Source organism: Empidonax traillii, unplaced genomic scaffold (assembly GCF_003031625.1).
Source record: "Empidonax traillii isolate 1590-97213 ecotype Southwest subspecies unplaced genomic scaffold, ASM303162v1 scaffold898:size721216, whole genome shotgun sequence".
Taxonomy (NCBI): domain Eukaryota; kingdom Metazoa; phylum Chordata; class Aves; order Passeriformes; family Tyrannidae; genus Empidonax; species Empidonax traillii.
Genome location: NW_020956091.1, coordinates 200,387 through 219,181, shown reverse-complemented (window position 1 = coordinate 219,181; position 18,795 = coordinate 200,387). Strand labels below are relative to the sequence as shown.

Here is an 18,795-nt window from a genome sequence, read left to right as displayed (position 1 = left end):
AACTTTCTAGTCCTGAACCCTTTTCATCTGGGAAGCAAGACAGCATCTTGGAGGAGAGATTCACTCGCTGAACCCACTGCTGTCACTGTGCTGCCTGCAGGAATGGTGAAGTTTTCCAACAATAAAACTTACTGCAAGCAGGAAACAAGGATGCTGGAAAAATGGAATATATATCTGAAATGAATGCATGAAACCAAAATGTTGATATAGCACGTGTTGGTAATCACAGCCCATGCTCCATGACAGGCTCATGCACAAATTCTCCTCATCTCTTTAGGATCTTTAGTGATAATTTTGGCAGAACAGCCAGTTGTCCATTCAGGAAAGGGTTGTATTCCATCAAGGAGGCAGCGTGGAAATTAGTGCAAGGCAGAGCAACTGGCACGTGGCCCCTCTTCCATCAATGTAATTTCCATTTAATTTCCATGCAAGCAGATGAATCACATCAGAGCCTCTTTTCCAGCATGTGCTGATAAAACATAAAGCAGGAACTTAATGCTACTCTTACTGTTGGGTCTCAGGGGAGTGAACCAACCTACAAGGGTATTTGCACATATTTTAACGAATATCAGACAACTCTAGAACCAGAGTTACAAGAGATACGTCGTGTGAATTGGAGAGAGACATTAAAATTATAATTTGCTGAGTAGAATTTAATGATATCAATTCAACAGATGGATGGCAAAGGAAGTAAAAGTTAATTCTGAGTTAATTGACCCAATCCTGGAAATATTCATAAGTCAAAATAATGTACTACATTGATATATTTGTCTTACAGTATATCCAAATGCTTTTCAGAGATTTCACCTTGCTTCTCTGTATTTCTTTCCATCTGGTGTAAAGCAGCTGTCTCTCTATGTATTGGCCTGCATAATGGCAGTGATTTTTTCCTATGCTTTTGAGCTCAAAGGATGAGTTGCCCCATTACCTTCACCTGTTCTGAAAATGCAGCACTTTGTGAGGTCTTGGCATGTGGCCATCACTCAGGTTAAGTCCCTAAGGCAAGAAATTACTATATTATTGTATTAATCGCATCAAGACTATGCATGTTACCATACACTATAAAGAAATAATACTTATTTTCACAAAATGCTGCCCATAACACACTGCAGAAAAAACACTAAACATGATTGGGTGTACACAAATACACCAAACAGCAACATTCTGTTGTGAGGCACCCATCTGCCTCCAACTGCAAACTTCCTGAGGGAAAGTTGCACCAGGGGTGGTTTAGATTGGATATCAGGAAACATTTCTTCACTGAAAGGGTGGTCAAGAGTTGGAACAGACTGCTCAGTGAAGTGATGGAGTCACTGTCCCTGGAGTGTCCTATTTTTCCCTCTTTCAATTTTTTCCTTTTTTTTTTTTTTTTTTTTTTTTTTTTTTTTTTTTTTTTTTTTTTTTTTTTTTTTTTTTTTTTTTTTTTTTTTTTTTTTTTTTTTTTTTTTTTTTTTTTTTTTTTTTTTTTTGTTTTTGTTTTTGTTTTGTTTTGTTTTGTTTTTGTTTGTTTGTTTGTTTTTTGTTTGTTTGTCTTTGAAACCACACTGTTCCCAAAATTCACTAGAAGTAAGTGGCAGATGACAGGCATCTCCCTTGCTCACTGAGCAGATGCTGCCACTGGAGCACCAGGTGTGGTTGGGGAGGTGGTGCACATTTTAACTGGATGTTTCTCCAGACGGGCAACAGACTGTGAGAAAGAGGGAGACCTGAGCCAGCTGATCTCAGGTGAGTTTGGCAGAGGGACATCTAGGCTGGGACTGGCACCACTGTCTAAGATGAAGTCCCAGTAAAAATCTGTCACAGGTAAAAACCTGTATGTACAATGACATAGACGAAAATTAACTCTTTTTTTTGAGAAAATGACTGCAATTCTGGTTAAATCCTTTCTCGTGATTTTAAAATGATAAGAATAGGGGAGTAAACATACCTAAGGAAGACTCTGGGTGGCTGGTGTCACACGGCTCCAGTGTCTGGATCTGGTGCTGTTATTCCTTTCAGATGAGGCTAAATCTGTCTGTGGGAAACATATTACCTATCTTCATTTCACTTGTTATCTCCATAATCTGCCTGACACCTTTAGAAAGCACCAAATTTATCTCTGGAACAGTTTATCATCACAGGGTCTTTCTTTTTTATGTATAACAATTCCACTTTTCTCATTATCTTGTATCAATTTCTGGATTGCCACAAAGCATGGAAGTTTATATTTCTTTTCAACTAAACTCATAAAAGTTAATTACAATGAGGCAATGCACTTACAAAGCTACTACTGGATCTAACAGGCTATTGTCATAGAAAGTAAATAAAGATTCATGCATTTTAAAGCACATTTAGCTTCACTGATCTGGAAGAAAATTGGGCATGAGAAGATTGCACTGACAGCATTAAAAGTGCTGCTGTATTTAAATTGAAATCAGTAAACCAGACATCTATAAAACAGAAATGTAACTGCATACACTCCAGGTTTTGGGGGACTTTACCTCCTGTGAGTTTTAAAACCTGTTGCAAAAATTTTTAGCAAGAGGGTGAAATAAAAACTATAATTGGATCTAAATCTTCATTTGTGCTAAATAACAACATTTTAATGTGTGCCATTCAAAGTTATTCTAATGAGTCATTCTTGCAAATAAAGGATTTATTTTGGATGGGCGATTCTCAATTTCACTGGGCAGGCAAGACACGCTCATCCAATTTAATGCCCAAAATGTGAAAAACAGCTCCCTGATCGGATGCAGAACACAAGCTGTGGGTAAACTAGAAAAATACAAGGCCATATGTTCAACTAGTGTAAATAGGATTTACCTCACTGAAATCCTCTAGAGCATTTTAACATTTCCCTTCACCTCCCAGGAGCAGGCAGGGCAAAGGTGGACCCTGATGGCCTTTCCTGCCACATTTGTGGAGGCTGCATCCAAGGAAACATCCTCACTGAGATATCAGGGGATAATTTACATGGCTTGTCCATACCTAGAACTGCTTCCATGGCGGTTTTTGGTGACACCACATCTCCAGTTGAGCTGGGAATGGTGCAAAAAACTTGCCTCTACTTACCAAGAGCACACCAAGGCTTTGTTACAGAAACCTGCTCTGCAGTCTGCTCTCACTGCCAGTTAGCTTCTGGCTTTATTTCAGAGCACAGCCTTAAATAGTACAGAGACAATGGGCCTGACCCAGTGATGGCTTCTTGAGCCCTGGGAGAGCTGTAAGAGTGGAAATTCTGATAGCTGGATAAGTCTGCAAAGGGGAAGCAGCCCAGTTTATCAGCTTTGGAAGGAAAGTTTCAAAGCACACTGGCTTCTTATGAAATACGAAGGTGCACAGAGGCCTTGATGTTTGTTTGTTTTCACACTGCAGTGTTAGGATTTTCTATTTAAAAACCGCTTATTTCAAGCAAGTTCAGGGTTTTGATTTTGTAATAGGTTGCTCAGAGATCTATCCTGGCTTTCTGTTGCTCCCCACTGAAACACAGAGATCCTGACCTTGGCATCCCAGCAGAAGGCAGAGCTGAGAGGGAAGAGGCTCTGGAAGATGTAAGATATGAACGCAGCAGCTCAGTGTCTTACAAATACTTGGTGGCAAACAACAGGACACAGCAAGTCAGAAAGTTCCTTTCACTCCTGCATCCCTGTGGGACCAGGAGACTCTCCCTGGGATCTTTGTGATTTCATTTTCCTACTCGGATTATGTTGCTCAGCACGATATTTTTCTAAGGTGAGTTTGCTTCCTTGTCTGTTAATTAATTTTTTAAATTATTTTTTTTAACCAAAACCAATGAAATAAACAAACCTCCCCCCAACAGTATCAGCCAACCCAGAAAAGAGAAATTCACTCCTTTTCAGCATGAGAAGCAAAAGCACCTCAGAGAGAACCAATCTCACCAAGCCAGTGCAAAGGCAACCACAAGAAGCTTTTTACCCCAAACCACAGAAAGCAGATGAATGCCCACCAAAACACATTTTAGGATCAGATCCTGCACAGGCCAGGAGCACATCTCAGCACTGAGCTGAATGTTTCACACAGCACAGCACTGGGTCACCTTCCCTGGACAAATGCCAGCTCATTCCTCTTACCTGCATGTTCCATAAAGCTCCATCAGGAGACTGACTCGTGCTTTGTGTGATGGTGCTGACAGCCAATGAACAGCAATGGCAGAAAGGAGCTGCACTGCAGAGGCAGAGCTTTCCTCAGACCCAGGGGAGAGCAGCAAAACGTCTCAGACCCTTCCAGGTAAAGGATGTGCCACAGTCATGCCAAGAGCTACAGTCATGGCCAGGCAGGAGGAGAGAAAAGAGGCTACAGGAGGCAGAGAAGTGCTCTGGCTTAACCTGTCTGAACTTACTGCCAATGCTGCCCCTGACTTTAGCATAGTCAGGATCTCTCCTTGTGCTTCTTGTAGGAAGGCATTCCCCAGGTCTCCCTGTGCTTAGACTGTCACCTCCCTGCAGCCTCCTGCCACTGAGCAAAACAAAAGAGGCAAGAACACATAGAGAAAATAAAATCTAAGATGTTCTGTAGCATTCCTGGTCTTCATTTTTCTACATTTAGGGAAAAAAAAAAAGGAAGTACTTCCATTTTCTACTTGGTTGGTCACCTTTAATCTCAGAATTCTAATTCTTTAATCTCAGAAAATCCAACACAAACCAATTCAAAGGGTGCACAGTCAATAAACGCTCTGACAGCCACACAGCCTTCTCCGTGAGCAGCCCTCATGATGGAAGCTACCAGAAACAGAAGCTGTTGGAAGTGTTTTGTGCTGTGTTCATCTGTGCTGGACTGAGCAGCCTGAGCTCCACGGGCAGCAGCATCATCCCTGGCAGATCTCAGGCTAACAGCTCCATTAACCCACAGTAGGCAAAGGAGCTGGTTGCCTAACTGCAAGGGGTTTAGAGGAGCAAAAAAACAAAACAAAACAAAACAAAACAAAACAAAAGTATGTTTACAAATGTGAAATGTTTATTGTTCTCTCGTGTTTTCTCCTAATACTGGCAGATTGACAGGATGCCCTGTGTCAATGGCAACAAACGTAGTAAGGGCAATAAAGAATACCTCTGCCTACACCAAGAAGCCAGCCACAGCCAGAGCTGGATGATATATAGGTGGCACAGAGTGAAGAAATTACAAGAGGCAGGTGGTAAAAAATTAAATAGCAACAGTTCTGCCTCTGTATCTGACAGCAAAAATTGCCCTTCAGAGTCCCCTAAACTAACGCTCCACAGTGTGGATTATAGCTGAGCTCAGATGAGTCACAGGGACCTGGCACAGAACTGCCAGGCCCTGCCCACAGCAGTAAGCAAGGTGCCATCCAGACTCCCTCTGAAGGCTGGCCTCGATTTACTCTGCCGAAAATTGTCTTTGCACAACAAAACCCTTCGTCGCGTCATCCGGAGCTCAGCAGCACAGGAAGCAAGATTAGAGATCTGAGGCAAGGGGTCCTCTGCTTTCCCCCTGGAAAGAAGGAATGATTTGCCAGATGCCAGTGAACCTGAGCAGTGATGAAGTAACAGCAAGAAGTTACGGGGAGCAGCTCATGTGGAAGCTGGTGGGTCCTGGGAGCTCAGGTGTAGCTGAGCCTCTTCTCTACAGGAAGGTGCTCCTGATGGCAGAAACCCACTCCTGTCCCCCCCAGGCTCCAGGGTTGCTGGAGTGGTTTTTGCTTTTTGAATGTGCTGGACAGAATTCGAGCTTCTCAGCAGTGTTGCAGGGTTGGAAACTCATTGTCACTCAGCTTTAGAATAAGCATGAGAATTTTCTGATTTTTGCAAGAATAGACTTATATCGAAAAGATATATTTTAAAGACAGAAGTCCTAGTTTGTGGTTTAAAATATAATCTGATATGCCCCAGTGCTTACTGTTTTACTGGCTTAATTTTTAATTTTTGTGCAACAGATCATCAAAAAGTTGGCAGAATGGGGACTTGGGCTCCCACATGCTGCAAAAATACGTCACCAGCAATGAGAATAATCCCATTCCTCCTGACCAGAAAACATCAGTTTTCCACCAATGCAAGCCACAGCTGTGTAGGACCCTAATGTTTCCAAATGTGATCAAGCAGAGCATCATCATAAGGTGCAATTTTTTCAGGGGTTCCACAAAGTCCTGCAAGTTAACATTTATCTACATCAGGGTCCTGTGCTCAGTGAGATACAGAGAGTATCCAAGAAGCTATTTAGCATTCCCCTCCTCCTCTCTCAGTACAATTTAAACCTTGGGGAGCAGAAGAGAAGCCGTTACATGGATTCAGGTCGCACCATAGAGAGCTTTCTTTCCCAACAGCAACAGAGATACACCACAACTTAATCTCATTTGTCCCATTAGGTAAACAGGCAGTTGTTCACATGGAGAAAATTCAGTAGCAGGATCCTCAGTATCTGAACTAAAGTCTTCTACGTATCTAATAATCTGGGAGGAGGGTGAATAATGATGCAGCAGGTTTTTAGATTTCACAGGTTAGCTGAGGTTACAAGAAAGATGTGGGGACTTCAAAGGAGAATAAATGCTGCTGCAAGAGCACATAATGTAGCAGCCTGTGTTGTTTTTTTCTGATGGAAAAAGATAAAAAAACCCAAATACATCCTGTTGGATATAAATTTCACTGCACACACCCCAAGTACAAGGTGTCACTGGAGAGGCAAAACAAATCCCATCTCTGAGTTTATGATGTAGATAGTACAAGAAGGGTGAGAGTTTCCACTCACACCCTAGCAGAAGAATAAAATGTAGTGGTTACTTAGTACAAACAGAAACATCATGCATTTAAAACTAACATGTATAAATAATAATTTCTGAAGGTAATGCAACTGCCATCTGGAACTTGGTGTAGTCAAGATGCATCCAAGCCCATTGCCTTGACATGAGGTTTAAAATGCCTGACCATTTCTAGGAACCTGAATATCATATCAGATGCTGTACTGCTCTGCTTCCCCCCTCTGCAGGGAAAATCAGCATCCAAGTCTGCTCAAGCGCTCAGGACATCTCTGTCACCACAGGATAATGATGGTAATTGTCAATAATAACAATAATGGGGATGTAAAGCTTCTCTGGCAGCTGGGGCTGATGAGTCTGCATCCAGCACCAGCCTCCCTGGAAGCTGCATCTGCCCACAGTGTTACTGAAACCAAAGAAAGAGAGAAGCCTCCACTTGGAGTCACAGATGGGTCTACTGGTCACTTGTTGGCCACACTCTGACAGCCTGTTGGCAGCTCTGAACCTTTTGCATTACAACCAAGAAGGTTTAATATCTTCTGTAACGTCCGCTTGGAGCAGCTGACGAGACTCTCTCGTGTTCCTCCACTAGTCCTGGCAGATAAAGAGCATCCCTCTCTTTCTTGCCCATGAACACTAGACGTGATGTAAACCAAAACCCCACATCAAGCCACTGCTGCTCATCCCCAAAGTGCTCAGAGCTGAGCAGACAAACTCCATCTGTCGTCAGAAGCTCCATTATGTGTCAGATACCTGATGCCCTATTACACCAGTATTTTTAATTAACCAGATGTTTCTCCACCGAGATTAAACTCTGTGTACATTTCTCATTTACTCTGCCCAATACATGTTTATTAATTAGCATACTAATTTGCTTAGTTCTTTAGGAACTGCGTGCCAGGAAAAATGTTCTAAGTTGTCAAATGCAACTCATCAATTAGTGTAAGACACTTAAGAAAGACTAATTGATAAATATATCAGAGGCCTCATTAATTGGTGAAAAATCCAGCATGCTGCATGCATTCTGCCATCGCTTCCTTTATAATAAGATTCTTGAACCAACTTATAACTTGATTTTTCCTTCTTTTAATTAAGAAAACCACTGAAAACCACAAGTATTTGTGGAGGGTGTCACTTCAATTTTCTCATTATGCTTCAAGTGAAATCTACTTCATTTACCTTATTAGCTGAAAAGTAAGGAAATGAGCCTACTCTGTCAAGTAGAATTTATCACTGAGGCTGAGTGACCTGATGTGGAAACTTTAAAGTAACTTCATCATTCTTCTATTTATTATATGTATTTTTAAGGTTCCTTTCTGATTACATAAATTAGAAGTGACTTCCACAAATCTAGAAGAGATGTGCTGCATACATTGCTCAGCACAGCATATGGCAGCTTTTTTGAAAGAACTCAGTGCCAAATTATGTGGAATGCACAGGGTAAAATATACAGAGTAAAAGTGGCTGAACAGTCACAGTTATATTTCCAAGAAGTAACACGCTCTCTGCTCAGTTCACGGCCATGAACCCCAGGTACTCTCACAAGAATTCTGCTGATGTGTGCATTTGTAGCTAAAATAATATAAAAAAGTGATGGCACAGGGGTCCTACTCAAATCAAATCACGAGCTCCTCAGAGCCTCAGTTCTCCCCTAATGGAGCTTCTCTTCCTCGCCTCACAAAGCCTGAAGGCAACATTCCTGCTTTGGTCCAGCCCCAGGGAGCAGTGCCAGCACCCAGCACTGCTCCAGCAGCCTCCTCATTTCTCACGGTATTTCCACAAATTTTCCATGTCTGTGCTGAAATTACAAGTTTTGCCAAAAGAAATCTATTTATTATTGTTTGTCTGTGGAGAAGTGTTTGGGCTATCGACAGCTAATGCTGGTGCTCTGGTAGGAAAGAGGGATAATTACAGTTCCTCTTCAAATAAATGATATTTCCTTCCTGCTAAATATGCAGGATGCTTTACACCTTTAAACGACCTCAAGTAATCATTTTCTAGGGCAGAACAGAAAATCCATTTCTATTAGTTTCCAAAGACCTTGAAAGTATGTATGGAGGAAGACCACTTCCATAAATTCACCTTTTTAGAGTCACTGGGTAACACAGAATTTATGCAAGTGCAGGTCAGTCACATAATTCAGTATTTATATGCTCCCTTTCAAGCTCCAGGGAACTGGAGTAAAATGCTAAAAATAAAATACACATGTTGTAATACACACAAGATTTAGAGATGGAACTATTCTGACAGTTCAAAATAAAAGGCTTTGTGGATAAGGTCTCTATGGCTAGGTCTGCACCTAAATCATGTATTGATTTAACTCACTGTAGACAAGTTATATAAGTTTTGGAATGATGTATGCTTGATCAATGTGTTTTACAAATTAATCTCTGTCAGACTTCATCATTTAGGCAAGTAAAGAAGTCAGATAAATATCACTACATTTTACTTTATAGGACAGTAAGCCAATTTCTAATCAAATTTGTAAGTAAACAACATTATTTGTTTCCAAGAAATATCAATATTAAAATACTTTTCAAAGAAAATCTGAACAGATTTAAAGACTTAAAAAATTAATAATTGTTATCTATTAAACACAGAGAGATTATATTGATACATGAGTATACAAACATGATGATCAGAGATACAGAGGAGAATGAAATATCCCTTTGTGACATCCAGGGAAGGAGAGACCCAGCACCATATAAAAAAAAAGCAGATTTGGAGTCTCAGCCAGTTGAAAGTTTGATGTGTTTGATATTTTACTTCCTTGAGGTGCTAAAAGTGGTTCCACACTGGAGTGGAGGAGCAATGCCCCACTTACTGCAAACACACCAACCCTAATATGGTAGGGGAGAAATAAATGCTTACACCTAGACAAACAGGCCTCTGAGTGTTTAAAAAATACCCAAAACTATTCTCAGGGCAGAGATAGGGAAACTGAGGCATGGAAAGGCAAAATGACCCCCTGGAAGGCACAAGGTAAGCTGAGGTACGAAGGCCAAGGGAAAAGGCTTTTATCTGAACCCCAAATCTACTACTGCATTGTTGCTCAAATCCCACTGATCACAGTGGGAGCTCAAGGACTGTTTCTGACCTGGCTTAGTACTGGGTCAGTCATGAACAAGCTCCTCAGCTTTTCTTTAAATTCTTGTATCCTAGCCTAATTTTGGGGCAGTCCAGCCAAAAGGTGAAAAGCTGACTTGCTCTCACAGATTCTCTGGGTGGTCTCAGCAATATAAACCCCACAGTGTAACACCAATTCCTGGGTCACTCCTGGCAGCACGAAAACAAGCTCTGCTCCCAGCAGAGAACGAACCTCAGCACAGAGCCAAAACCAAGTACACACTGATACACCCCAAGCCACAAGCACAGGGAAAAAACAATCACAGCAGGCAAAACCACAACAGGGTTGCTGCAGCCTCAGGGGACTCCCTGCAAAACCAAACAGTCAAACAAGGAGGGGAGCCACTTACCGTACAGGACTGCAACGAGCGACACGGGCATGACCAGGATACCCACCAGCATGTCCGCCACTGCCAAGGACATCAGGAAGAAGTTTGTGGCATTCTGCAACTTCTTCTCCAAGGACACAGCCATAATTACCAATATGTTCCCCCCAATGGTCAGCAGGATGACAACCAAGATCAGGAGGGCTGGCCAGTTCTTCTCCCTCACGGACATCCGAGAGACTTCGCCCTTCTCAGAGGCGTTGAGAGGATCAGACGTGGGCAAACTCTGATTCAGAGTCAGATTGCTGCTTAAGGGCCAAGCCATCAGACCATCATGCAAACTAAAATCCAGCGTGACAGACACTGTCGTTAAGCTGAGCAATATTCCAGTGCTACTTAAAGTGCTCATTGTCTGGGGCTGCTTTTGCTGTCTCTTAACCGTGATTCAGAGAGGAGCCCTTTTCCGAACTGCAGGTCCAAGGCAGATGCCGAACATCGCAAAACCTGAGCCAGGAAATCATTTGATCTTCCATGGTGAAAAAAATCCTTACATGAGTTAGAGTGGAGCTCTTCTAGTTTCCTTGGGCGTGGTAGACGACAACCATTGACCAGCAACCTCGAGGGAAAGCAGGCTTTGCAATCTCCGGCTTGTTTCCAAGTTCACCATTCTGAAAAGTCAATGAAAAGGACGTTCTTCACTGAAATCACAGTCTACACAACACCTTCTTCATCCCCCATGCAACTGCCACTCTTATTCTTCCCCTTCCTGATGACTAGGATGTTCTCCAGACTGCAAGGAATTTATCTGAAGGGTACAGACTATGTCTACAGTTAGGGGGGGGCAGAGAGGGAGAGAATCACATCAGTGTGCTCTGGCTGGTTAAAAGCTGATTATCACTAATTAAACATTTTGTGATACCTGCAAAAGCAAGTCTGAAGAGCAAAATATGTTTCAATTGATAGCCACTTCACAGATACTCTGCTGCTGTGTAAAATAGTAATTGCATGAAATTCCAACCAATCCAGACAGCGTGGCCAAGCACAGAGTATTCCATTACCTAAAATGGGAAGGTTTGTATATATTTTGCATATTCTGAGGTAAAATGAAGGTGTTGTAAAAAACCCTCAGATGTTAATGATAAGTTCTCCTACGATAATAAATAAAACAGTTTGATTTCTATCAGGGTGTGAATGGTGGACAAGACACAGCAGGTATTAGGCAACATTATATGATGCTTTGCTGTAAGTCTCCTGAAAAAAACAGGCAACTAAGAGTTAAGAGAAAAGAAAGGACAGACTTTCATAAAAGTTGAGCACCCATTTCTGCTCTTCACCCGCTTTTGTGCCACCGTGCTTCCTGCTGATCCACAGCACCACACTCAGCCGGGCAGGTAAGCCCAGTCCCACCAGCACAGACACCCTCAGCACACACAGCCTGCAGGACAGACTTCCTCAGAGCATCTCACGTGATTTATGCCTCTCCCCAAGGTAGCTGACAGTGAGGGCAAGTCTGATTACAACCCCTGACTGCCCGTGTAACACAGCCCAGAGAACATCCTGCCTCTGAAGTCCATCAGCCTCCCGCACTGAGCTCATTTGGCAAGTTAGATGTACCCTTGACTTCAGGCACATGCCTAAACCCACTGAAGCTAAGGGCACGTTTTCCTAATCCTGGCTAAATCATCTCCTCAGGAAGTCAATCTTTTTGACTGCCAGTCCTGTATAACTGATGAAAAACAGCAGCTTTGCTTTGCATTTCCCCTGCGTTGGAGTCAAGACCCTTAAATCTATTTGCAGCAATAGAACTAAAATCACAGAAGAAAAGCACAATGTAGTAGAACAACGTATGGAAGCTGACTAGTAAGTAGAATAAAATCAATAGCATGCAACTAATTTTGAGCATATCCTCAACATTTTGTTTAATCCACAAGAAAAGAGTTTCTATCCCTGTTAAATAAATTACTAAACACAAGCCTGATTTTAGCTGTTGAATGCAACGTGGCACACATGTGACACAGCAATTGGCCGCCCAGGATCAAAAGCTAGAAGTAATTCATGGGATTACATTAGATTTTATGTAATGGAAGAAGTGCTCAGAGTCCTATAATAAAATGTTTAACATTCACGAAGGTTTCGGAAATTTGCTAATGGGCTTTGTGCACAAAAACATTTCTTAAATGAGCAGTGCATACAATGAACCCAGATTTGCTTCTGCATTATGGTTAATTAGTCCCAGAGGGTCTCTAAACCTCGTATTTAGGAAGAAGTTTTGCACTATGGGCAGAAAAAGTAATTTTGCAGCTGCACATGCAGATGAATTAGCAAGTGGTCAGTGGACCATTTATTTTTTTCCACTTAGCTAGTCTCAAAAAAAAAAGAAAAAAAAAAGTCTCTAGAAAGTTCCTAAATACTTCAGAGTAACTTTTCCCAGAAGACAGCTTTGACTTTAAAGCTGTGATGACAATTTTTCCAAATCACCTTTCCACAGGCAGTGTCTCTAGGCAGCTTTCTGGCCCTTGAGCGTTGCTGTGCAGGAAACCTCCATCAAAGTCAGAGGGAATTTCTGGGTCTCCAGAAACTTTTTGGCTCTGTGACTTGAGTCAGGTCTCACTTCTTCTCAGGTCTGAGCTCCTGGAGGTTTTAGAGCAGGTGATGCTTTCTCAGCTCTTACCAGAGATGTGGATGAGCTTGATGTTCCTGGCACAGCCCAGCTGAGGCTGCCAAAGGAACAAGGGCAGGGCATGCCTTAACTCTAGATCATAAAACCAAACAAATGAACAACCCCTGAACAAAACCACACCACAAGAAAACCAAACAAACAAAAAAACCCAACACCCCAACCAAACAAAAACAAACAAAACCCAACAAAAACCAAACAACCAACAAACAAAAAAACCCCAAACACAACTGCAAGATAAGGTTGCTGAATTAAAAGTGCTTATTTTTAGAAGTGTCTATTTTTGTAACTGCTCAGGACTGAATTCCGAAGTGGTCAGTAGAGTCGTTCTCTCTTGCATTTTGCATATTCATTTTGAAAAATCATGTGTGGGAATTTGACTCCAGCAATGCTGAAGACTGGGCTCCACCTTCAGAATTAATTGTCCTACTGCTTTGCTAATACTTCTGTTATTATTTTACACAGATCAGACCCTGGCTTCAGTTTTCTTTTTCACTGCATCCCCCAGTCTCCACAAGGGAAAACTTTATGACTTATTCCTTCAGCTACAGTCTTCTAAGCACATCAATGTACCAGAAAAATAATTCACATTTTATTCATGAATTCTGCATTTATTTGAGAACTCTCTCCATAATTTTAAATTAAAACATGTACCCATCGCAGATTTTTTGCCAATAGCTAACTTCAAAGCATACATACTGAATTTTGTGGTCAGTCATCAATTCCAGCTCAATCTACTACTGACAGTCCTTAAAATTATAATTTAAACATTCAGCAAAACCAAGTTCTTTTCTATGCCACTCTTGCTTTTTGATAGAGCAGCATAACGAATTCTTTCAGCTCATTCTTCTCCTTCAGTCTTTAAGTCCAGTTTAAAATAAACTGAAGGTAGAAAAACATTTTTGCTTATCAATAAACACTTGAATTATTTAGAGCAGAGTTTGGTATGCTGAAGTTTTCAGGTACTCCAGAGGGTTAAGGTGAAGGGAAACAAAAACTACAGTGGTTCAGTGGTCTGTACTGGTGGGACACTGAGGGGCTCTCCTGCTTTGTCGGTGTTTACCACCATTACATTTGCTAAAAGGAAAAAAAACCCCAAACCTTTCTTGGAATAAACACAACTATTTTTTTCCTCTGAATTAAATGCATTCATCTTTAGTTGTTTTACCCTTCAAAGCTCAGGACATTTTTTTCCTGGAGAAAATCAGCTGCCTGCTGAGAAGTTGAGATGTTCCCCCAGCCAGGATCCTGCCTCTCCTGGACAGGCTGCAGAGCTCCCAGAAATCATTTAATAAATCTCTGGGACTCACACTCTGCATGTTAACAACGTGCACTTGAAATTGGGTAAGAAATCAAGGACTTTCAGTTTAGCCCAGAAAAAAGGGAACCTGAGTCTCAGGCAGACTGATAATGATACATTAATTTGTGACAACTCTTGCTGTAAAAAAACCTAAACTCCAAAGTACTTAATGATCAAAAGTGATGACTTTCAGCAATTCCTTCCCCACAAGAAGAACAAGCAACATCAAATGGCATCAAAGGCACAAAGGCCATATGCAAGAGCTATTTTTTTTTTAACTCCCAAACTATTGGCAATATCAAGGTCTCCAAGTTGCATTCACATCTCATCAATAAGCAAACAAAAGCCAACAAGTTCTTAGAGACCAAACAGTTTTAAAGCTAAAGTTTTTCCTTCAACCTTGGCTTTGATGGTGGACCTCCACCAGGGAAAAAAATAAATCTGAAGTTGACTAAATTGAACTGCAAGTACTGCAATTTTTGTCAGGAAAACAGTTGCAGATAGTTCACAACTATCTGAGCCAGACAGTCAGCTGACATAAATTTTTATAGCTCCATGAAGGCCTTTTCAAAATGGCAAATAATTTTAAATTATATAATAGGATACAGGGTTTTAGCTCAAGAAGGCAGATTTAAGGCTTCATTCTTCACTCTAAACTCTACATTTCTTGCCATTTGCATCTTTACTAATTTATTTGTGGAATCCGTTGCCAAATTCATTTTCATTTTTCTTTGGAACAGAAGGTTGCTTTAAAATACATCTTTTCATGGCAAACTTGCAAGGGGCCCTTTCATTTTAGTGATTGAATAAAATCGTATTTTTCTATTTACAGAATTCTGTATTTTAGGCACTCGTCTTTCTCCTTTTTTTAGCAGTGCTAAGAAACATCCCTATTTCTGTGCAGTCCTATTTTTAAACAGTGTGTGAGAATGGAACAAGTCCAGCACAGATGACCAAGGTGATTTGGACTGAAGCACATTAAAAACTGGCTTTGCTTCAGCCCAGGGAACAAGCACTAAACAGGGATGTGCTTGCAGAGGACTCAGGGAGACTCTTCCAGAAGCTGCACAGCAAAACAAGAAGCAATTGTCACAGTGATAGATCTAAGGAAAGCATGTACAAAATAGGGGAAAAAAAAAAAAACTAGATAAAAGAAATCACAGTGGGAAGGGTCAGGCAAGGGAAGTGGGTCACGGAGAGACTGCAGGATCTCCATCCTTGGAGATGCTCAAAACACAGCTGGGGATTACCCCAAAACACCCCATCTAACTTTGAAGTTAGTTCTGCCTCCAGCACAGAGTTGGACTAGAGACCTCCAAGAGGTCCCTTCCAGCTGAAATTATTCCAGAACTGGATCAGAAGTGTGCTAATGAGCAAAGCTGTCCAGCCTGGGGGTGCTTTCGAGCTCCTATCCCTGGATACACCCCCTGTGTTTGTCCCTATTGCTCAAGCTCAGGATAAGACCAGCCAGTCGTTTCCCCTTTGGCTTCCCCAAGGCCAGAAAAAATAAATCTGGGAATAAATAAATGGGAAAACACAACTGTGAGGACCCCAGCCTGCCTGATGTGGGAGCAGGGCCTTACAGCTGCACCAACACAGCCTCCTGCCCCACCAGAGAGGTGCACACACCGCGACAAATCCTCGCCTTCGACCACCTCCTGAGGCCACCTGTGCCTAAGGAACTCACAGTTCAAGAATATTCTGAGAAGTGGCAATTTTGGAAAGCCCCAATTCATTGTAGTCACTTGGCAGCATCAGGAAATGCAGAGTTTTGCACTCTCAGCACAGAGGTACATCTGCACAGCCACCAAAACCTCATGGCTATTCTGCAGATACCAACCTTTAAGTTAACTGCAGCCCAGAGAAGGGATTATGCCTAATGTAAATATTTTCCTGAGCTACTCTTGAGCCTGGGAAGGTGTTATGAGCACTTGGTTTAGGGACTGCCCTTCCAAGGAAGAATCTGATACTCGTTTTTCAGTTTTGCAAGAAATTCTGGAAGTTTGCCCAACAGGTATCGGGGATAGATCAGGGTAAAAAACACTCAATAAAACCTTAGGGAAACCTCCCCAGACACAGATTTTCACCTATTTTTTATTTCCTACACAGAAAATAACTATTTAATTACTAGCAAACTAAAAAAAAGATTTTTTTTTTTTCACAGCAAGAAGAATATGGATTTTTGCAGACACAAGCTCAAGTATTGGTATTTTGTGGAGTCATAATCATGAATCACTACCATTCTGTCCAAAAACCAAATAGCATCAATTTCCCTCTCTGTATCTTCCCTCATCCTGAGTCAGAAAGGCATTAATTTCTTTTCCAGGCATTTCAAGGCAATACAAGCACACAGAGAGATCTTAATCTACCTTCTGGCAGTAAGACCAACGTCCTTTTTATTTCCCCTTTGTGGAACAGCACCTGAGAACCTCACAAGAAGATGTAGATACTCTGCCACTCCCTCCAGTGATAAACTTGCTCTCTTGGCTCAGACATGCAGAAACCCACAACAGAATAAATCTGAATCTCATCACATACTGTCCTAACTTCTGGGAATGATTATACCCTAGGTGTTCATATTTTCTGTGGGTAGGTATAATTCCAAACTGCCTCTCTGCTTTTTTTGTTTAGTTTTTTTTTTTTATTTTTTAATTAATACACATGTCCCCAGTGGCTGAAATTCAGTTACTCAAAAAGACCAGCTGAGCATCCCTCAGTCTCCTTGGCAGGTGTATTCTGGGATCCTTATTATTGTGTTTGCAGCATTTACCTGTCACTGCACACAGAGTTAATAGTAAATTAAAATTTGGAATTTGCTTCATCGACTTATTGTGTCTCCTCCTCTCCTGAAGGGACACCTTCAGGTGACCTTTGCATCTCCAACTGCATTGGAGCAGACCTGGGAATGTTCATTTATTTATATAATAAATGTGTTACTATACCTTCCATCACAGCACGTATTAACTCTCTGTAGTTAGCGCATTTATCACAGCAATCCTGATGCTGCTTTCCTGCTGCTTCAATAAGCCACGCTGTTATTAAACTTACTCACTAGAAACCCTGTTTTTCTCTTCCCTCAAATGTTTTGCATGACAGCTCTTTGTTTACATCATTAAGGTCTGGAAGTGAGCACTTGCAATGTTTGCACACAAAATGAAACACAATAAACCAAAACAACGAAAACACTAGCCTGGCTTTCTGTGGCTAACTGTTTTGCAAGTTTTAAAGCTAGGCCTATTTAAAAACCTGAAGATTTTCAGCAGGTTTTGCAGCACAGGGCTCTATCCCAGGTGTGTTTAAATTTCTTCATAATTTCAAATTACCATATCTGTGGCATTTGTTACCACTATGCGTGCAGCCACAGGAAAACACACCTAAATAAACACATACGTCTAAGCAAAAAATAATCAGGAAGTGATTTATTTTCAATTTATGTTTTAGGGGAAATCTCACATCCAGTAGTAATGAGTCTGACATTCTTTAGTTATTGAGCACACTTTGCAATAGTCACATAGAGTCAGTTTGGAAAGGAAGAACCTGGGTATTCACCAGCCTGGATCATGAGTCACAGCAGAACATACACAAAACACATGTGCCCATGTTTTGGGGGAACAGCAGTGACTCATCTATTACTTAATAAGTCCGATTTCTTAATCAAGCAACAAATCATGTGATGTTCAGCATTTTGCTCATTCCGGCTCTGCGTGTCTTCCGAAGTCATGCCACTGAATCACTCATTTCCTAATAAATAAACTGAGATTTATTATTCAGTAATGTGGAACACACCCTGCACCACGAGCCACACGTGATCCAGGGAGAACATCTCCCTTTGCTTTCCGTGTGGACCCTGAGCTCAGGTGGTTTTTCACCCATCGTGCCCACGCCCAGCCTGGTCCATCACCAAGGACCTCCCATGGCTGAAACAGCTTCTCCCTTAAAGCAGTTTTTCCAGTAAGCACCTCAACCTTCAGAACTCTCTAATTCAAAGCTCAAAGAGTTTAACAGAGGCCTCCTCCCTACTGTGGTGGTGAACTATTAATATTCCTAAGTGTCCCTCCTGCTGTCATTGCTGACTGTCTTAAAAAAAAAAAAAAAAAAAAAAAAAAAAAAAAAAAAAAAAAAAAAAAAAAAAAAAAAAAAAAAAAAAAAAAAAAAAAAAAAAAAAAAAAAAAAAAAAAAAAAAAAAAAAAAAAAAAAAAAAAAAAGTAAATCACAGAATTAGATAAGACAGGGAAAAGCAAAATTAAGGTCAAAGCATAATAAAAAAGTGTCCCTATTGAATTGACAAATGGCTGGTGGGTTTCACTGTAATAGTTTAATTAAATATGTGTTGTCACATACCTCTACAGTGTCAGAGAAGGGATTACTGAAACATTAACGTGTTAATTAACTTATATCTCTCACACATAGTAGCAGTTGATATAATAATTACATAGAAAATACAGCTATTCATAGGAAGGGGGTGTTTTCCTTTTCATTTTTTAATTCCTCTTTTTTTTCCCTTGGAAGACTGATCCATATGGACCTGAAAGGGGATGACTGACAGTATAAATTCAAAAAGTCAACACTTTTCTGATCTCAATATATCACAATTGGATATTTTGGTAAATCTGTACTAATGGAAACCCTAATGACAAAAGAAGGTAGAAGAGAAAACTCTTAA

General features: G+C 41.0%; 1 protein-coding gene across 2 annotated transcripts in view; it reads right to left on the bottom strand.

The window, feature by feature from the left end:
• Positions 1-18,795, bottom strand: part of HTR2C (5-hydroxytryptamine receptor 2C) — a 63,774-nt gene that overhangs the window by 19,755 nt on the left and 25,224 nt on the right. Inside the window, exons 2-3 of one of the 2 annotated variants that reach the window (XM_027902642.1) lie at positions 12,827-12,872; positions 10,180-10,823 (exon numbers count right to left, since the gene is read on the bottom strand). In XM_027902642.1, the coding sequence (XP_027758443.1) occupies positions 10,180-10,564 (385 nt within the window). In that variant the 5' untranslated portion in view covers positions 10,565-10,823; positions 12,827-12,872. The remainder of the gene's footprint in view (positions 1-10,179; positions 10,824-12,826; positions 12,873-18,795) is intronic. The other variant, XM_027902641.1, reaches the window with a different exon arrangement.